General features: G+C 47.3%; 1 protein-coding gene across 2 annotated transcripts in view; it reads right to left on the bottom strand.

Annotated features, from left to right (window-relative positions):
- Nucleotides 1-383: 383 nt before the first annotated feature.
- The window catches only part of COLEC10 (collectin subfamily member 10), a 120,090-nt gene continuing 99,340 nt past the window's right edge, over nt 384-21,133 (bottom strand). For both annotated transcript variants that reach the window (XM_075316207.1, XM_075316206.1), the window contains exons 5-7: nt 19,262-19,315; nt 14,029-14,124; nt 384-866 (exon numbers count right to left, since the gene is read on the bottom strand). In XM_075316207.1, coding sequence (XP_075172322.1) covers nt 475-866; nt 14,029-14,124; nt 19,262-19,315 — 542 coding nt within the window. In that variant the 3' untranslated portion in view covers nt 384-474. The remainder of the gene's footprint in view (nt 867-14,028; nt 14,125-19,261; nt 19,316-21,133) is intronic.

Here is a 21,133-nt window from a genome sequence, read left to right as displayed (position 1 = left end):
GAATATAACTACTATAATACTGCCCCTATGTAGAAGAATATAACTATTATAATATGTCCCCTATGTACAAGAATATAATTGATATAATATGGTTCTATTGTACAGTAATATAGCTAGTATTATATGCCTCATTTTGTAAAATGTGCACTAATATAGAGAACTGTGGGTGGCACTCTTCTCAATCACTCTGTTTCGCTCTAGCAAGCTCTTTCATGGGCTCTGTAACCAGCACGTGTAATAAACATTGTCTGAAACTGTGTGGTACTGTAACAGGATCTTTTAGGGTGTGTTCACACTGAATGTCTCCACTGACACATCTGAAATATGTATGTGTGGATATGTATAAGCTGCATCAAAGCCAAGGTGATGAAGATTATTGCAAGGCTTTATTGGTTTTACTTGTGTATGACATTACAATAGTGCCGGTAAGCAGTATCCATGTACAGGTTAGGCCATTCCAGGAACATATGATAATTATTTGGCCTTTTTAAGAAACTCACAGACAAAGTAAATGGTCAGGTTACAGTCGACGTCATTCCAGGCACCGCTGCTCAGCATCTCCACACAGTCCTCATACCCTGAGCCGTCATTGGGTTCCCCGGTCTTCCAGCTGCTGTAGTTCTGCACCGTCATGCCGTCCACATACATGAACTGCTTCTCTCTGTCAATGTCATTGATTCCAATGAAGATCCTTAATAATCCCAGGCTGGAGATGTAATCGGCAATCAGTGAGTTGGTTGTTTGGTCCTTGGGCATTGCCAGCGTGCCACCTCTGATCCGGCACTGCGTCATTGCATCCCTATAACTGCTTTCTTCTTTCACAATGTAATAGAACTTCTCATCTGTCTCCCGGATGCCAGCAATGACTAGAGATAAAAGAAAATAATCAATTTTAGAGGATTTATACAAGAATAAGCCTTTATGGAATATCCATAGTGTGTGCTATAAATGTCGTATAGACCTCTGTGACCAGCATCTATCTCGAGACCAGGACCACCCACTGCACCAGCATGAGTGGACAGGTCACTGTGGAGGACCATCTATCTTTGGAACGTCATTTCAATTGATAATGATGCTGCGCATCCAAGACCACCTCTTCATTCTGGACAGGGAGAGGCACAGCCCTAGTCTTGAAATACATGTAGATTCAGGTCACATTGGTCTAACGGTGGATGAAAGACCCTTCAAAACTGCTAAAAAGGTGCGATCACAAGTGTGCGAAGGGCGTTCCCTTCTTGTGAATTGTCTTGGGCGTTCTGCATAAAATGCTTTCCAAATTGATATTAGAATGGTCACTCAAATACAGTGGGGAGGGATTGAGGAGCCATCAGTGCAGGGTCCACATGACACTTCACTAGAAGCGCCCACCCACCAGACACTTGGGATCATGGCGTGAGTGTGTCTAAAACGTGTTTTCATGACCATACACCTGGATAGATAGACAGCTTCACTCTTCACCTTGAAACATGCCACAGGGTGGTAGCCATGGGTGAGGAACTTGGTTTCTTCACCCTGGCATGCTATAAAAATAAGGAGCTCCTAGGCGTGTGTGTGATGTTGATGTTATGGTGGACACCGTCTCCTTTTTGCCTGCCTTGCGCTGTCTGGCATCCAACCCTTTTGTCCCCAGATTTAGGAAATCAGACAAGTCGGTAAAAACAGAGTTTTTATTACATGAATATAAACTCGGGTAAACAGGGCAGCAGGCGTTGTACTTCAAATACACTTCTGTATAATACAGAGGCACGTCCATCACGGTTTTAGGTAATGGCATTTTACTTGTGAATGATATACAGGCTAAAAAGATCTGGTGAACCTCCATCTGGTCAATGTGTTATGCTGTGAACCCTGCACCCAGTCTTCTGACTATGATCCCTGACCAGAGCCGCTCCTGGGGCCGCTACCCTCTTCATGTGTCCATAGCTGGGCAGATCCTTTTTCTCTCTAAGGTCCTCCACATCTGGCCGACACTGGACTCATTTCCCTTCCAAGTCTCTGTGTGGCGCCCCTGACTTGGTCAGGCACCACAGAGTATTGCACCCATGCGGGGACAATGCTTCCAGGTAATTTCCAAAGGCCAGGATGAGGTGCACACACAAACACATAGTGACCAGGTCTCCCACATCACTAGAGGGGACCCTTGGGTAGCCAGTAGGGGTTAACTTTCAATTCCCAGCTGGGGGTGTGTTCAGGGGCTGGTTGCTAGGAAGCAGGGCAGAGAGAGAGAGGAAGAGGGGAGTCTAGAGGAAGAAGTTGAAGTGTGTGGAAGGGAGCAGAGGAGCTCTCGTGTCAGACAGGTCCTGAGGAGTGCAGTAGCTGAAAGCGGGGGAGAAAGGGTACCGTGGGTCGGCCTGAAAATCATCCAGAGAGAAGGGTGGCTGAGTACGGAGATCCCGGTATCCGAGCACACAAGGGGAACTAGGTCCCCAGTACAGGCAGCAGATCATCCAGAGCTGCTTAACCTACAGGTGGGGGGGGTACTTCATGCCCTCACCACGACTACACAGAGCTTGAGCCAAGCAGCAATCACCAGGCCCATAAGGGGACAGGGCCAGAAGCCATCCCACCAAGGCCACGCTGCCGGCAGACGAGCCAGAGAGAGGGGAGCAGGGTGGTAACAGCTTCCCTGGAGGGGTCCTACCACGCTTCAAGCAAAGGATCCTCCTAAAACAGAAAGAGTGCAAGGAAGGCGAGTGGACAGCTACCCTCAGAACGGCCTCCTGGAATTCCTGGTTCAACCTGGTTATCACAGTGTCGCCCGGGCATCTCACCGTGACCTCCAAACAGTGAGTAAACACGTTGAAAGACTTCTTGGACTGTGTTTGAGTCATTCTGCGACCTGTGGTCCCACACACATACACCGGGGCCTGGGGCTTGCCTCACTCTCAGGGGGCTAATATACTGACTGCACCCACCATCAGCCCCAGGCATCCCTTAATCTGCAGTGGCGGTCCCCGCTGACCGCAATACTGAGAGTGGCGTCACGACAATCCTAAAAGAAGGTTCCCTACCTGTGACCAGACTGTTCCATCCACGTGGAGTCCCTGAAGGTACTGCACCGACACATACTAGCGGGGCTTCACAACTTCTGGCGTCACGAACAGGATAAGGACTAGACCTGTTCAGACAGGTGACCGTGTGCCTCAGAGGTCCGACCGCAAAAATTGAACCGCCGCCATATTGCCATCTTCAAAAGCGCACGCTGCAGCCCGCGCGAGGGAGAAGAGCACCACCCACGAAGAGGTGTGGCCGCCCCAGAATCCCCACAATTCGGAGAGCGTACTGACCCAGGAAGTGAAAAGGGAGCGCGGAGATTTTTGAAGAAAAATGGACGCTGCAGGAGGTAATGCCCCTGGTCAGGGCGATGCAGCCCAAGCGATGCCAGCCCCCGTCGCGCTGGACGCAGCAGCGCCCGGTGCCGGTGCCGCGGTCGCAGCCGCGCCGGCCGAAATCTCCCCCATAATGCCAGTTTCCTTACTGTATGTCCCAGGAGCGCAATGGCTGCCCCAATACGCCGGTAAAATAGACACGCTGACCGGGTTTAAGAAGAAGATCAACACCCTGCTAGACATGCACGCGATGACTGGTAAGCAGAGGGCCACTGTGGTGCTGGGACAATTGACTGAGGCAGCAGAATTGGAAGCTGAGTCCTGGACCAATGATGACCGGAGCTCTGTTGAGACCATCTTTGCCAAACTAGCAGCTGCTTTTGAACACCGCACCGAGGGAGAGCTGAGGACGGACTTCTATAACTGCCGGCAGAAGCCCCAAGATAGCATAAGAGCCTATGCCCTCAGGCTGCAGGCTGCACTACGGGCTCTCAAGCTGGTGGACCCTGTCAGTGATCAGGAAGGAAACCGGATGATGAAGGAACAATTCTTGCGGGGCCTGCGCTCTCCTGAGGATGGGAAGCAGATGAAGCTGTGGTCCCTGGAACACCCTGACGTGGACTTTGCCATTCTGAAAGACAGGGCAGTGAAAGCACTCCAACCTCCTGTGGACACAGACCCCATCGCACCAGCATGGCCTGCCAGTTCCACGGCTGCAGGAGCGGAATCCTCCTCGCAGACCCTGATAACTACAAAAGGACTCAACGCGCCAGCAGAGACCATAAGTACGCTATCCTCCCAGGTGCAACAGCTCACTAAGGACGTCGCACAAATCCTGAAAGCAATGCAGTTGCCCTCAGAGACCAAAGTCCCTCATCGGATCCTGCTAGCTGACAGCCCAGAGGACGTCCCTTGGATGCGGAGGAGAAGAGGTCCCCCAACCCGAGGCAGGAGCAGTGATCGCTATGACTCATCTGGACAACCCATCTGTCGTCGTTGCCAGGAGGCAGGACACTATGCAAGGGCCTGTCCTTTAAACGAGCCAAACCTGGGGCCGGGGGCCAGTCCTCAGGATTAAGAAGATCAGGCCCAAGTCGCTGCTGTGATCAGTACGTGGGTGGACGTCCTGTCCTGTCCATCGTCCTGGACGGGATCCCTACCCCGGCGTTATTGGACACCGGCTCTCAGGTCACCACGATCCCGTATGTCCTTTATCGGAGGTTTTGGTCGGACGACGATCTCCGACCACCGGACCCCTCCCTCACCATCTATGCTGCCAACGGACAACCTATAGACCAGATCGGGGTCAAAGAGGTAACCATAAAGGTGGGAAGGCAGGAAATGAAGGGACAAGGACTGATTGTTGTGGACACTGATATTAGAGAAAGGAACCCGCAAATGATTTTAGGCACTAATGTCATAGAAAATTGCCTAGGGGAAGTGTTGTTGTTGCTTCACCAGATTGTTGAAGGTGCTGAGGGCAGGTCGCAAAGAGCCTTGCAAAAGGAGATCCGAATCATTCTGAGGAAGCAACAGGTAAAACAGACTGGCGGTGAGATTGGTAGTGTACGGGTGATGGATGCAAACCCCATTGTGATACCCCCACGGAGTGAAATGATGATGTGGTGTAGAGCAGCGGTAGGTCTCAGAGGACAAGATTACCAGGCTGTACTAGAGCCCACTCATTCAGACCACTGGCCCACGATTCTGACAGCCAGGGGGGTAGTTGATGTACACAAGGGACGAGTGCCTGTACGAGTGTTGAACTGTGGGGAGGAGGAAGCCAGACTACCAAGGTACGCTACCATAGCCAAACTGTTTACATGCTCAGATGATGCCATAACACCTGTAGGTCCCCTGACACAAGCTGACTCAAAAGAGGGCGAGACCTCCCAAAAGCAGTTAGAGGATTGGTGCCAGAAACTACACGTGGGGACTGACTCTACACCCGACTACCAGAAACATGGGGTTTACAGGGTCGTGCAGGAATACGAGCAGGTCTTTAGTAAGAACCCACTAGACTTTGGTAGGATCAAAGGGGTGCAACATCACATACCCACAGGCAGTCATCCTCCCATTAAGGAAAGACATAGGCCTATTCCACCAGCCCATTACCAGCGCACAAAGGACATGCTGAAGGACATGAAGGAGGCAGGCGTCATAAGGGACAGTTGCAGCCCCTGGGCAGCTCCCCTGGTCCTGGTGAGGAAGAAGGATGGCACAATGAGGATGTGTGTGGATTACAGACGGATAAATCAGATAACACACAAGGATGCCTACCCTTTGCCAAGGATAGAGGAATCCCTCGCTGCCTTGAAAACCTCTAACTACTTTTCTACCCTAGATCTTACTAGTGGCTAATGGCAAGTATCTGTAGCAGAAGAAGATCGGGAGAAGACGGCCTTCACCACCCCAATGGGCCTCTGTGAGTTCAACAGCATGCCATTTGGACTCTGCAATGCCCCCGGGACCTTCCAGAGGCTTATGGAATGCTGCCTAGGGCACCTCAACTTTGAAACCGTCCTGCTATACCTGGATGATGTCATCGTGTACTCCAAGACCTACGAGGACCACCTGAAACACCTGGCTGAAGTCTTTGAAGCGCTATCCCGATATGGAATGAAGCTGAAACCATCCAAGTGCCATTTACTGAAGCCAAAGGTCCAGTACCTAGGTCACGTGGTCAGTGCAGAAGGAGTAGCACCGGACCCAGAGAAGGTCACAGTCATCCAGGAATGGCCCACACCTACTACCGTCCGGGAGGTACGTCAGTTCCTTGGCTTGGTAGGCTACTACAGAAGGTTCATCAAGGGCTACACGAAAATGGCAGCGCCTTTGCAAGAGCTCCTGGTAGGCCACCCAAAGAAGAAAGGAAAGACCTCCGGCCCGCCATTTCACTGGGGAGAAGCAGAAGAACACTCCTTCAGACAAATGAAAGGGGCCTTGACGGGTGAAGAGATCCTAGCCTACCCTGACTACAGTCTACCATTTGTACTGTATACAGATGCCAGTAATGTGGGACTGGGAGCAGTGCTTTCACAGGTGCAGGGAGGCAAAGAGCGTGTGATTGCTTACGCCAGCAGGAAGCTCAGGCCTACTGAAAGAAACCCAGAGAATTATAGCTCATTTAAGCTAGAGTTCCTGGCCATGGTATGGGCTATCACAGAGCGGTTCAAGCACTACCTGGCAGCCACCAAATTCACTGTCTTCACGGACAACAACCCCCTGACCCACTTGGATACTGCTAAATTGGGTGCCATGGAGCAGCGTTGGGTAGCCCGACTGGCGAATTATGACTTTACTGTCAAGTATCGAGCTGGCCGCAAGAACGGCAACGCAGATGCTCTGTCCAGGATGCCTCACCTAGCAGACGAGGGTGAAGATGAAGATGATCTTGAAGAGATTGAGCTGCCAGCGTTCCATCGCCATGGAGCAAAACAGTGTCGGCAGTCGCGTGCCAACCGCCAAGAGGTGACCCTGAACCCACTACCTCACTACAACTGGAAGGAGACCCAGGAAAATGATCCAGCGGTAGGCTTGGTAAAGAAACTGATCAGCCAGCCGGGCGCCAGCCTTGACAAAGGAGCCCCACCTGAGGCACAGTACCTATGGAAGGAGAGGGGTCGATTATTCATCTATCAAGACAAACTTTACAGGAGCATCATTGACCCGAGGACGCATGAGAAGGTGTGGCAAGTGATTGTACCACAGAAGGATACGAGGATGGTGCTAGAAGCCTATCACAATGGTGCAGGCCACTTTGGTTGGAAGAAACTGGAGGCCCTACTTAAAGTAAGATTCTACTGGGTGGGCATGAGATCTGCCCTAGAGAAGTGGTGTCGAAACTGCGGGCCCTGCAATCTTAGAAGAAAAGACCAGCACAGCCAGAGAGCACCACTCCAGCCAATCCAAACTAAACGGCCCCTGGAGATCGTGGCCCTGGACCATGTAAAGTTGGCACCCAGCAGACAAGGCTACAACTACGCTCTCACTATGGTTGACCACTACTCCAGATTCCTGGTGGTAGTACCAGTCAAGGACTTGACAGGTCAAACTGCAGCCAAAGCTTTCCAGACACACTTCTGTCGACCACATGGCTATCCAGATCAAGTGCTCACTGACCAAGGACCAGCCTTTGAAGCTGAAGTGTTTAAGGAGTTTTGTAACCTATACGGCTGCCAGAAGATCCGTACTACGCCTTACCATCCTCAGACCAATGGCATGTGTGAGAAGATTAACCACATCATTCTCGACCTTCTGAAGACGCTCCCACTAGAAGAACGAAGTCAGTGGCCGGAAAAACTGCCCGATCTAGTGGACATGTATAACAACATCCCTGTGAGTTCCACGAACTGCACACCGGCATATCTGATGAGGGCCAGACCAGGGAGATTGCCAGTAGATCTGGAAATGGGAGTTGAGACCCCTGAAGACCATCTACAAGGTGCTGATTGGGATTCCAACCGCCAAGCCCAATACAAGAAAGTACAAGAGTGTGTGGAGCGAAGCCTGACTCAGCAGCGTGAGAAACAAGAAAAAGCCTACAATCGAAAAGCACCTGCTGTTCCTTTGATGCCAGGAGATATAGTTCTCAAAAGAAAGAGAAGACGTCATAAACTTGACAATCACTGGGAAGAAGAACCCTATACTGTGTTACCATCGACGCTTAGCAATGAAAAGACATGCCTTATCAGCAAAGATGGAGGAAAAACAACAGCTGTCGTTTCTAGAGATCGCCTAAAGAAATGTCCTGAACAACTAAGAACCCCTGAAGAAAGTCCCAACCCTTTGCCAGTTCAAGAACCAAAAGAAAAGATGATCCATACTGTACTTGGAGATTTTCCAGCAAGTTGGCCTCAATACAATGGAGCAGTAGTTATTCCGGTTATTACATTCCCTCAATCTGGAGAAGTAAGAGACCCAGAAGAACCTGTTCAGAACCTGGAAGAGCCAAATGTAGCTGAAGCAGAAGACCACGCACTGGTATCAATACCTAGTACACCTATTATTCACATTGAGACACATACATCGGGTGGGAGGACACAACCTCAGACAGATGACAGTATAGTACTGCGTAGATCAACCCGCAGCAACTTTGGTCAGCTCCCATTACGCTATAGAGAAAGTACAGTTTAGTTCAAAGTGACGGTATGAAATGTAATGTTTAACCTGTTTACAGTTAGGTAACGTTTAAGCGAAATGTGCCCACAAGGACTATTGTGAGACCTCCTTAAAATGTTAGACCACTGGTTATGAACTGGATTTAACCACAAACTTTTGCATTGTAAAAAGTTACCTCCTTGGTATCAACCACTGAGTCTGCCTGTTGAGGGGCATGGCTCTGCACCAACAAGGGGGCACGCCTGTTTATGGGGCCTGCCCTCCAACACTCGGAAGCGGGTACGCCTGTTTATGGGGCCTACCTTACACCACTCTCCTCAGGAGAGGAAGATTGGAGGAAAGGTCTGGGGAATGTGATGGCCCAGCTCTGGTCACCAAAAGGACCGGCGACCTACCTCCTGGAGGTTTTTGGGTGGGGTTCGGACATGTGGGTGGTTGGTGGTGGAATGGTACCTGGTATGTTTAAATGTAAATAATTGCCCCTGCGTGGGAAAAGTTTGTATTTACCTTTTTCTCTTGTCTTTGCAGCCCGAGGACGTGCTGATGATAACTAAGGGGGAATGTGGCGCCCCTGACTTGGTCAGGCACCACAGAGTATTGCACCCATGCGGGGACAATGCTTCCAGGTAATTTCCAAAGGCCAGGATGAGGTGCACACACAAACACATAGTGACCAGGTCTCCCACATCACTAGAGGGGACCCTTGGGTAGCCAGTAGGGGTTAACTTTCAATTCCCAGCTGGGGGTGTGTTCAGGGGCTGGTTGCTAGGAAGCAGGGCAGAGAGAGAGAGGAAGAGGGGAGTCTAGAGGAAGAAGTTGAAGTGTGTGGAAGGGAGCAGAGGAGCTCTCGTGTCAGACAGGTCCTGAGGAGTGCAGTAGCTGAAAGCGGGGGAGAAAGGGTACCGTGGGTCGGCCTGAAAATCATCCAGAGAGAAGGGTGGCTGAGTACGGAGATCCCGGTATCCGAGCACACAAGGGGAACTAGGTCCCCAGTACAGGCAGCAGATCATCCAGAGCTGCTTAACCTACAGGTGGGGGGGGTACTTCATGCCCTCACCACGACTACACAGAGCTTGAGCCAAGCAGCAATCACCAGGCCCATAAGGGGACAGGGCCAGAAGCCATCCCACCAAGGCCACGCTGCCGGCAGACGAGCCAGAGAGAGGGGAGCAGGGTGGTAACAGCTTCCCTGGAGGGGTCCTACCACGCTTCAAGCAAAGGATCCTCCTAAAACAGAAAGAGTGCAAGGAAGGCGAGTGGACAGCTACCCTCAGAACGGCCTCCTGGAATTCCTGGTTCAACCTGGTTATCACAGTGTCGCCCGGGCATCTCACCGTGACCTCCAAACAGTGAGTAAACATGTTGAAAGACTTCTTGGACTGTGTTTGAGTCATTCTGCGACCTGTGGTCCCACACACATACACCGGGGCCTGGGGCTTGCCTCACTCTCAGGGGGCTAATATACTGACTGCACCCACCATCAGCCCCAGGCATCCCTTAATCTGCAGTGGCGGTCCCCGCTGACCGCAATACTGAGAGTGGCGTCACGACAATCCTAAAAGAAGGTTCCCTACCTGTGACCAGACTGTTCCATCCACGTGGAGTCCCTGAAGGTACTGCACCGACACATACTAGCGGGGCTTCACATCTGTCTAACAGGTATCACCCAATTGCCTGTGTGTGTGTGTGTGTGTGTGTGTGTGTGTGTGTGTTGGATCTCTCTCACCACTTGGTGCTGATCTTGCTTCCTTGTACTTATCTGCTCAATAAAAGGTCTGTACAACAACACTAACTGGAAAAACATTCTCTTTCTCTTTACTTTATCCCCTACCATTATAGGCTAATACCAACTGTCTCTGACCCTGCAGTCTGTTGCTGGGCAGACTTAACCTTTCACCTAGTTCTATGCAAACATTATAATACCTTACCGACATTGTTGTGCTTTATGCCATAGCCAAATAACACATACATTATACAGAAACACAATATATTTCACATTACATCAATACTCTTCGGGTCTTCAAGTGGGAATGTGACAACCTGTCCACCTCTTTATAACCTGTCTTAACCCTTACTGTAGTTTTAAGAGGTCAAACCTACTGTTGGACTCTTTATAGATCTACATTTTTAAAGTGAACCTCATAGCTGATTCCATGGGTGGATTAAAGGGTGCTTTACACGCTAAGATATCGCTAACGATATATCGTCGGGGTCACGGTGTTTGTGACGCACATCCGGCGTCGTTAGCGACATTGCAGCGTATGACAGCTAGGAGCGACGATCAACGATCGCTAAAACGTCAAAAATCGTTGATCGTTGACACGTCGCTCCTTTTCATAATATCGTTGGTGGTGCATGCCGCTGGTTGTTCGTCATTCCTGCAGCATCACACATCGCTGTGTGTGACACCGCAGGAATGACGAACATCTCCTTACCTGCGTCCACCAGCAATGAGGAAGGAAGAAGGTGGACGGCATGTTCCGGCCGCTCATCTCCGCCCCTCCTCTTCTATTGGGCGGCTATTTTGTGACATCGCTGTGACGCCGAACGCACCTCCCCACTTGAAGGAGGGATTGTTCGGCGTTCACAGCAACGTCGATGACCAGGTATGTGCGTGTGACGCTGCCATAGCGATATTGTTCGCTACGGCAGCGATCACCAAATGTCGCACAAACGACGGCGGCGGGTGCTATCGCTCGCAACATCGCTAGCAATGTCGCAGCGTGTAAAGCACCCTTAAGAGTAGCCAGGGTTACTGACAGTTTGGAACACGACGGCAGCCTATTACTGATGTATCATGTAATGTCACATGTTCCTCTTTTGATAGATCATGTGATATGTCACGTTTTAACTAACTGTAGCGTAATGCATAATAGAGCAGGGGTGGGAAATGAGGGCCACAATAGAGACCGTGACTATTGTGGAGGCTGAACCAACAGGTTGAAATTAATTCTGCTCAATATTAATATATTGCCTCCCTCACCGCCGAAACCTGTTTTCACCTTATTGGCCAGGCCAAATTTTACAATTCTGACCAGTGTCAGTTTATGAGGTTATAACTCTGGAACACGTCAACGGATCCCGGTGATTCTGAGATTGTATTTTTTGTAATACATTGTACTTCATATTAGTGGTAAATATAGGTTGATATATTTTACTTTTTTTTTTTTAAATATCGGAATTTTTGCACAAATTTGAAAATGTCGCTATTTTTAAACTTTTAAACTTTATGGCCTTAAAGCAGAGAACCCTTTAGGTGTTTCACAGGAAATAAAGCAACGTGGATCTACAAAAATAATGACTTAGCTTACATTTGATATTTTCATAAAAGTAGCAGGTGAAAATTGACCATACAATTTGTTGTACAATTTCTCCTGTGTATGATGATAACCCATATATGGTGGAAAACCACTTTTGAGGCACAGTACAAAGCTCAGAGGAGAAGAAGCGCCATATTGGAGAGTAGAATTTGCTGAAATGGTTTTAGAGAGCCATGTCACATTGGCAAAGCCCCTTGAGGTGCTAGAAAAGCAAAAATCCCCCACAAGTGACCCCACTTTATAAATTACATTTCTCATTGCATTCATTGCAGTGTGCATGTTGACACCACATGTGCCTCACAGAATTTTATACTATTGGGTTGTGAAAAATAATTTCATTTTTACCATTAAAATGTTTTTAATTTTATAATGGCATAATATTATAAATTTATAATAGGAAAAAAATGTACTAAACAGTTTCTTGTGCAGTTTCTCCTGACTGCGTTAGTCCCCTACATGCAACCGGGAACAACATTTCAGGTACATCGGGAAAGCTCAGAAGAGAAGGAGCACCATGGTGCAGATTTTGCTCTTATGCTTTGCAGATGCCATGTCACATTGGCCGAACTCCTAAGGTGCTAGAACCCTCCATAAGTCACCCCATTTTGCAAAATACATCTCTCAATTAATTCATCTAGGGGTGCAATGATCATACTGAGACCACAGTTGTGACAGAATTTTATACCATTGGGTGCTGAGTAGAGATGAGTGAACCTTAGGCTCGAGGCTTGGTGTTCAGGCTCGGAAAATGGCGTGAAAATCACCATGGTAAGTATAGCGCTGTGCTGGTATCTCAGTGATTCCCTGCATTGTGTTAGTGTTTGATTGGGTCAAGTTAGACTTACATTCAGCGTTCTCAGATGTATTGTTCACAGAGAATAAAAAAACAAAACGAAACACCGCCCACACACCCCCGGAAGTGTTTTGCTTTGGCGCGTATAGGAAGAGACCTGTCACTCACTGGCAGCGAGTGTAAAAAAGCCTCTGGGGACCAACAGCTTAATCCCTGGTGGTTTTTAAATTTTGCTACTCTCTGAAACACCAAAGCGTTTCATGACGTATCTATAGGGATAAGCGGGTCTCCAATGTAAAACTTGCCCTTACCAACCGTACCTAAAATAATGACACAGACTACGACTTTATTGCACGAATGGCCACAGCTTTATTTAACAGTATATATGTACCCAAACTCGTGGCTCCACATGCCACCCATTAATAACACATAACCTGTACATATATACTTATTCTCCACAAAACACACCTGATAGATCCGTCCGAGAGGCCAAACCATCATTCCTATCCCCCGGCCGTAACCTCCAACCGGCCCAGAGGACCACCTCGGCCGTGACCAACCGACCCGAGATGTGGGGTAATAACGTTCCATCGTTAATTACCCCTCCCCAGAACCTGCAGGACCTCCGCCCACAAGTTCCCATCCAAACCGAAGCCACTCCCCCTGAGTGGCTTCATACCAACAAACCGACTGTCGGTACTTCCAACCTCTCTGAACGGACCTATCACCCCGCTGTGACAACAAAAACTCTTTATTTTCTTTTTTTTTTTTTTTTTTTTTTTTATGATACTTCCACCCCCGTATAACTTAGGGTTTTGTTTTTTTTTGTTTTTTTTTTACATTATTGCAGGGCGGGCGGGTGGGACACATTGGTTGTAGGACAAAGAGGCAGTGACCTATGCACGTCCCCTTTTATACCCCCTGCAACACCCCACCCCTTCCAGTCTATCCCCCAATCCCCTTTGCCATTTCTCCCACCAATCCAAAAGCCCCATATACAACCTTCTAGCCATATACCTTAACCCTTTCCTACCCTGAACCCTCCCGATCGTCATGGGGCCTATTCACCCCTATGGGGCTCACTGCCCTTCTGACTTAAATATACTCAGCTGAAAGTATTTTGGGTTAAAAATTGAGTTTTTTGCAGTTGAGTTTTACTAAAATTGTTGACCGTTTTGGCTTTTTGTTTTCTTACACATTGTCGGCTGCTGGATGAGAATCTCTTGGTAGGTCATAAAGTTGAAGATGTTCTACAATTCGGAAACCCTGTCTCAATTGATCTATTTGCCGCTTTCGAAGCTTCAGCACTGTGGAAAATGGTCAACATTTTTTTTGATCTTGCAAACTGCGAATCCAATCTCAAAAGTACCAATTTGTGCAAAACCAGTAGTTCGACTCAAATTCGATCCTCCGCGGCTCGATCCGCTCACCTCCAATACAATGAATATTCAGCGATGCTACTCACCATTTTTCACAAATTGTAAAGAGGACTTCAGCTGAGTGACTTTTACATCCAGCTGCCCAACAGCTCTACGATATCGTCCGCAATCACAGAAGGTGCCTAAAAAAATCAGCACATAAAATATGCATGAGATGAATAATAAAATTATATCTTTGTAAAGGTCGGTACAATATATACTTATGTGGGATGTGTTATGAGCCACATCTGTGAATCTGTTGAGTTGATAAGAAAAGTCAATGCGTAATGCAGTAAGTCCACAGATGTATACCTCAAGACACCTTAGGAACCAATACCCAGAAACACTGGGCAGATGAAGCATTACTCAGGGTGGGTGATCACATTAATTCCTGTAATGCTCATGGCTGGTGTAGAGACAATGAGCGGGGTAGTGGGCTCACTGGACCACAGAGGAGACCCGGGCTTACCCTGTAGTGGGAAGGGCTTAACTAAGCGACTACCGCGAGGCGGACGCCATGTAGCACTCCTACGGCAGTGACCAGGACTGCGGCAGCTGATCCCCAAGACAGGAGATGGACTCAGGTACAGGCAAGATGGAGTCCGACAGGCAGGTGGGTAGAGATAGGTGTGGTGAGCATGGCAGGGACAGATTGGTATGGGAAGACAGGTACAGGCGACAGACACAGAAATAAAGGGACAGGGGCTCGGGACCAGACAACTAGCTAGGAGACTGGTAACCAAACTAACTAAAGACGTTGCGCAGGAACCTCCCCTAGTGGGAGGGTGCTTTAAACACATAGTGCCTCTCAGCCATAGATTGAGAGGCAATTCCTGGAAATAGCACATTGGCGCGTTCCTGGGGTGCCTGTCCCGCAAGCACAGGTCCTGGGCAGAGAGAGAGAGGTAGACGAGCGCATGAGCGGCTGTGGAGGTGCAGAGGAGGACATATATCTGGGCCATTGTCTTTATATTTCTGGGTAGTATTCCCTATCGCATCTTTATGTATCCGTCTGTGATCTTCGTGTATTACGCATTGACTTTTCTGATTATAACACAAATGTGTGTGTGTATGTATATATATATATATTTTTATATATATATATATATATATATATATATATATATATATATATATATATATATTGTGATGTGATCACTGGTGATGTGCACGAGGGGAGATATGTGTTGCTGCGACTGCTGCAATCAGTGATGTGAACCCGGATGTAGTACTCCAGCACATTACGTGCTGAGAGGGTTAATTTGTATTACCTGGGCCGGGTTTGTTGTGAACAGCTAAAGAGATGGGTGGGATGGCTGTTCACCATATCTCCACCTTGGGGTGTGGTCCCAGAGGTAAAAGCCAGGCCTCTGGACACACTCAGGGTCTTCTGTTTGGCTCTATATTTTCCTGTGCTGAAGGAAGTAGTGCTGTCTTTTTGTCAATGGCTGAAAATCGACACGTGAGGTGTTCCGGCATACATTCCCTACTGCTGAGAGAGTGGCTCTACCACAATATATATATATATACATATATATCTTTGTATACAGTATATCTCACCCACCCATGTTTTCTGTACGTGTGATATACTCATGGATGAATTTTTAAACGTTTCTAACCACACTGAAGCCCTGATTCATCTCAGCTCTTGGGCCATTAAGCATATTTAAAGAGGTTTGAAAAGTTGGAAAAATTTGGTAACTTTTGGTGATTTCACACCACTTTCACCTGACTATGAAAAAATGGGCAGAGTTAGGGTGGGACAGGGATGTGGTGACAACCGCTCGTTAAATTGTGTGTACAGCGGCACATGCCTTATGTCAGATGCTCCTAATTCATTGCACCTCTTAATAAATTAGGCTCCACACACTCCTTCTCGCCATCTTATCAAGACCGGCATGAAAAACACCAGTCCTGATGAATTGGGACTTGAATCTTTTGCTGAATTTTTGAGCGAAAAAAAGATCTCAGCAAAAAGAAATGGGCCCCGATTCATCTTGACTGGTGATTTCCATTCCGGTTTTGATGAAGAGGCAGCGTGGAGGATGCTCCTGATTCATTAGGATGAATGAAACCGGCATGTCCTCCATGTGCTCCTTGAAGAACTCTTTGTTACGTCACCACCGGAGTCCACTCCATCGACTTTTACTCCGACACCGTGTTCCTGCCGTGGATAGTGCTAGTGGTGGGAGAGGAGTCGATGCCAGCGGCACCGGTGGGCGCAGGCTCCGATCATCCACTGGTCTGTGTTTCCTGGGGATCTGCAGTGCCACTGGTTGATTGTAGGTGGCGGGTGTATCCCAGCTGAAGTACCATCATTCAGCTACAGCCTATGGGAGGACACCACACCCTTTTTAATGCCCCTCCTGTCTGCTAGTTCTGAGAATTATGGCTCCTGTTTCGTCCCGTCCTGTGATTTTTTGTGCTGATTACCGCTTGTTTCCTGACTACGTCTCCTGCCTGCTGTTTTTGTACTTTGCTGCCCGATCCAGTTTTGACCTCTGCTTGTTTCTTATTACGTCCTTGCCTGCCGATTCTGTCCCTGTTCCGCAATTCCTGGTTTGACCCTGCCTGACGACTACTCTCTCAGACTGCAGCCTTCCACAGGTAGTGATCTCCAGGGCCCTGTGTAATTCCAAATCCCTGTATAGGGGTTAAAGGGTTTCAGGGTTCTGGGGGTCCTGCCTGGTGAGTGGCTTCCCTCTAGCCTGTCCATTACAGCCCGTCTGAGTCTGTGGATCCAGGCAGGCATTACACTCTTACTCCAGTCCAGTGTGGACGGGGGGGGGGGGTTGGGGATAGCCCACCCCTGCACAACTATGGCACACTGAGGGGTTGAGTATATTATATGCATAGTACTGTGTGTGGGTTGCCACCAAGTGGCAGTCTGGCCCAGGTATCATATTGTTGGCACCTGGGTTGGCAGTGAGAGGGTTATTGGAGGAGGAGGACAGAACAATATAAAAAGGGCAGTTAGAAAGAAAGAGGAAGGAGAGTACCAGAGGAGAAGGAAAATAGACAAAACCAACCTAGAGACTGATTTCTGACTCTAAGAGTCTTCCCTGGATCACGGATACGTAAGAGTCCGGCAAGTTGTAGGAAAGTCTATTCACGTTCCCTGTGCTTGGGGTATAGTCCGGTGGTTGGGGCGGAAGCTGTCTTCCTGAAAGCGTATTTCCCTACGAAGTCCCCAGCAAGACCGAAGGTCAGTAGCGCCTTCAAGGAGAAGGATACGTTTGTTATTGACCTAGGCAGCGATCGAGGAGTTAAAACGCTAAAAGCTATTCATAGCGCAAGCATCCCTGTGGGTGGAAATGGAAAGCTTATGAGACTATAAGATCCGGTCAACGCCAGAGTGACGTTAAAGGGGGAACTGAGGGCCTAGTGGTATTTTACAGAACCCAGGTGCCAGGAAGACGGTCAGCCACTAAATTTATTTACGAGATGGAGTCTGGAAGGAACCCCCGTGGGTCTGAATACGGTGACCGTGTAGCCCAGACGTTAACAGACGTTGTTATGGAAAGAAGTGGAGGGAAGATTAAAGGAACTGTAACTGAAACAAAGAAAGGAAATAAAGACAAGTTGTTGAAATTAAATGCTATGGTGTCTCATTTATGTTCTCTGAAAATGACTGAAGTGTGGAGTGGACAAGTTGGGAGTGATCCTGTATGTGGTGTGGCAACGGGGAGGCATAATATTGGCGATCGGATGCGCTGCGGCCTTACGACCCCTGCAAGCATGACTAATACGGCCTGCCCGTGCCTCCCACACTACCCATTGTGTCGGAGCTTGGCAAAAATGGTGTGAAAAAACAAAAGTTGCAAAATTATAGAGCAGCCTCACGTTGCGTCAACATTTTGCTCCTTTGTAAAGCTTTTTATGCCCGAATTCTGGTGGAAAGGGTTTGATAAATCTGGGCCTCAGTGAGCACACACCCTTAGCTTATAATCATAGAATGTCTGTAGAGCAGCTAGGGGAGGCACTAGTCGTCATGCATACAGGGGCTTCCAGGCTGCAGCGCAGCCGGTCGATAGCCCCACGCGTCCCGGTCATCACTCTATCGCAGGGATGCTTTCGCAACAGTTCATTCATCCACTAAGACAATAAATCCGACACTGATGTGCTTCTTTTAACTAGTGGAACTTTACTTGCAACCAAAAAAAATATATCTTCAAGTCGCATTACCCGGGTGCCGTTTTTGACCCCGACAGGGTTCGCTTCACAATTCAATTTACCAGCCGACCTGGCACCTGAGCGTCTTTGAATGCTTCTAGGCCCCTCATACTCTTGTGTGACCTCATACCTCACTGGCGGATTCAAAAAGTCCCTTCAGCCCATTCCGTCCCACCCACAGGGATTAAGCTTCTGCTATTGAAGTGGCTTATTCCGACAATACTCCTCCGCCCATGCTTCTGGCCAGGACCTACTCTTCACCTTTTCTCGCATGGGGATTCCTTGGGTATTCCTTCCAGGAAAACGGACACCACCCCAACCATCCGGACTCAACCATTTTACAGGGACGCAGTTATCACCAGTCCTCTAGCAGGCAGGACCCTGCGTGTCCGGTGTCAAAGGTTGACCCTTAGAATCTTTTCTAATCAGAATTTGGGCTTCTTGTCTCCTTCTCCTCACTGAGGATTCTCCTCCTCTTCTACAGTATCTTGTCCCTTTTATACTCTATTCTCCTCCTTGTATTTAACCCCTTCTAACCCAATGGGGTGTCAAGAAAGCAGTCACTGAACCATGCTGCCACCTTTTGGCCACTCACCAAAATATACCATCATGAAAAATACACTTATTAAAGGTCCATACATGTCGGTCACTTCTCCAGGGGCCTTGACCCCCCCTTTACACGTCTTTTAGGGAAGAGACAATATGTTTTCTAAGGCAAAGCTACTGTAAGAAATGCCAGCAATCATATTCCTGAGGGGGCATCACCGGTGGTTTTGTCTTCACCTCTTTTATCTGATTCACGGTTGCTGAACGCTAAATGAAGTGACGTATGATGGGACACGTGCACAGCAATGTCGTTTTGACTATGTTCATTTTATAGGGCACTTTTGGGGGGTGTAATCCTGAAAAAGGCACAGTGAGCGCAAAGCCTTACAGAGTACAAGTCTGAAACCTCTGGCTGAAGATCTTACCCCCCCCCATCCCATAGCCAATAATCAATACCAGGTGGTAGAAGGATGCCGTTCCAGCGCTGCCAGTGTAGCCAGACTGACATTGTGCACTAAATTCTAGTTCATCTGTAATGTATATATAATAGAGATACTGTACCTGGTTTCCCCTTTCCTCCAGGTAATCCAGGTAACCCTTTATATCCCTTGTCACCTGAAATACATGTCCAAAGCATTATTAATAGTTAATTTAATTATAAGCAAGGTGTAATAATATGGAAGACTGTAAGGGGATCCGCAATCACTTATAGGTGGTGGATGGGGACCCTGCCGACCCTGCTCCTAACCGCCTAAATGCTGCGGTCACACCTGACAGCAGCATCTAACCTGTAATGATGGGAGTGAGCTCCAATTGCAGTAATTACCTTCTGTATAACATAAATGCTGTATTTTCCAAAAATGGTGCAAGCACATTTTTGAAAAATTTTAAAATATGAAAACATAAAACAAAGCCGAAAATAAAGTGATAAAAAAAGTTTTTCTTTTATTTTTTAAAAGCATTAAAACATGAAAAATGTAATAGTAGTGCCCTGCCATAAAAAAATTGACATATCATTAAATCTGGAAGATGAAGACTAAATAATACAAAACCAAAGCTGATGGAATTTCTGCCGCCGGTCACTATATGCCTTCATATAAATGGTCATTAAATAGACGCTATGTATCCTCTGCCATCTAGTGGTGCGTTTTTGAAATTGCAGCAATAGGAGTTTTTTTTAGTAATATTTGGTTATTGTATGTTCATACATTATTTATATAGTATCCTTTGGCACTGTTTTGATTTTTTGCTCTTTTTTTTCCTCCATCACTTTTTTATTTTTCAGCTTTTTCAGCTCAGAGTTCTTATTTTTGTGGGAAGAGCTGTAGTTTTAAATGACACCATTCACTTTCCCATATAATGTAGTAGAAACTAAAGAGCAAAAATTCCAAGTGCAGTGAAAAGGCAAAATAAAAAATGCAATTCAGATATTATCTTTTTGGTTTGGCTTTCATCATACACCGTGTGCAGAATTATTAGGCAAGTTGCATTTTAGAGGATGTAACTATGTTCTCAATCAACCCAAAAGACTCATAAATATCAAAGCTTAATATTTTTGGAAGTTGGAGTGGTTTTTTTTTAGATTTGGCTATCTTAGGAGGATATCTATTTGTGCAGGTAACTATTACTGTGCAGAATTATTAGGCAACTTAATAAAAACCAAATCTATTCCCATCTCACTTGTTTATTTTCACCAGGTAAACCAATATAACTGCACAAAATGTAGAAATAAACATTTGTGACATGCAAAAACAAAACAAAAAAAAAATGAGTGACCAATATAGCCACCTTTCTTTATGATGTAATAGAAATGGGGAGCGCACCACAATGAAAAAATAATACCAGAAGGGGTGCTATAAGTGCAACACGAAAAACAATGTAGAGCAGGGAGGAAAGATGTTGCACATAAATGAGCACAACCCAAATATGAAGAAATAGCAAACCTTTATTGAACAATGATTAAAAACAATTAAAAAACAGAGCTGCACAGCTAGTGACCAGAAATGTGCAATGACCCCATGTTATAATAACACAAAATTACATAAATACAGCCAATAATTACAGCACCTAAGTCCCCTGCACAAATATATGTACAAGACAATAAACACAATAGTATATTCTTGTAAAAATAGCAAGAGCAATAGAGACTAGAGTTGAGCGCGGTTTGCGGTTCTCCAGTTCGCGGTTCGAGTGATTTTGGGGGGTGTTCTAGATCGAACTAGAACTCGAGATTTTTTTCTAAAATTCGATAGTTCTAGATACGTTCGAGAACGGTTCTAGCAGCAAAAAGCAGGGCTTTTTACAGCTGAAGAAAGAAAAATCCAGCTTCCGGAGTAGTAGTAAAACTGATGCAATTTTATTAGAGGACGTAAAAATTAATGCGATGACAAAAATAGGGAGCCCATATGCGGCGTAAGGCTACGCGTTTCGAAC

This window comes from Anomaloglossus baeobatrachus, chromosome 6 (assembly GCF_048569485.1).
Source record: "Anomaloglossus baeobatrachus isolate aAnoBae1 chromosome 6, aAnoBae1.hap1, whole genome shotgun sequence".
Classification (NCBI taxonomy): Eukaryota; Metazoa; Chordata; class Amphibia; order Anura; family Aromobatidae; genus Anomaloglossus; species Anomaloglossus baeobatrachus.
The sequence above is the reverse complement of the archived record's forward strand: the minus strand, read 5'-3'. Positions and strand labels throughout refer to the sequence as shown.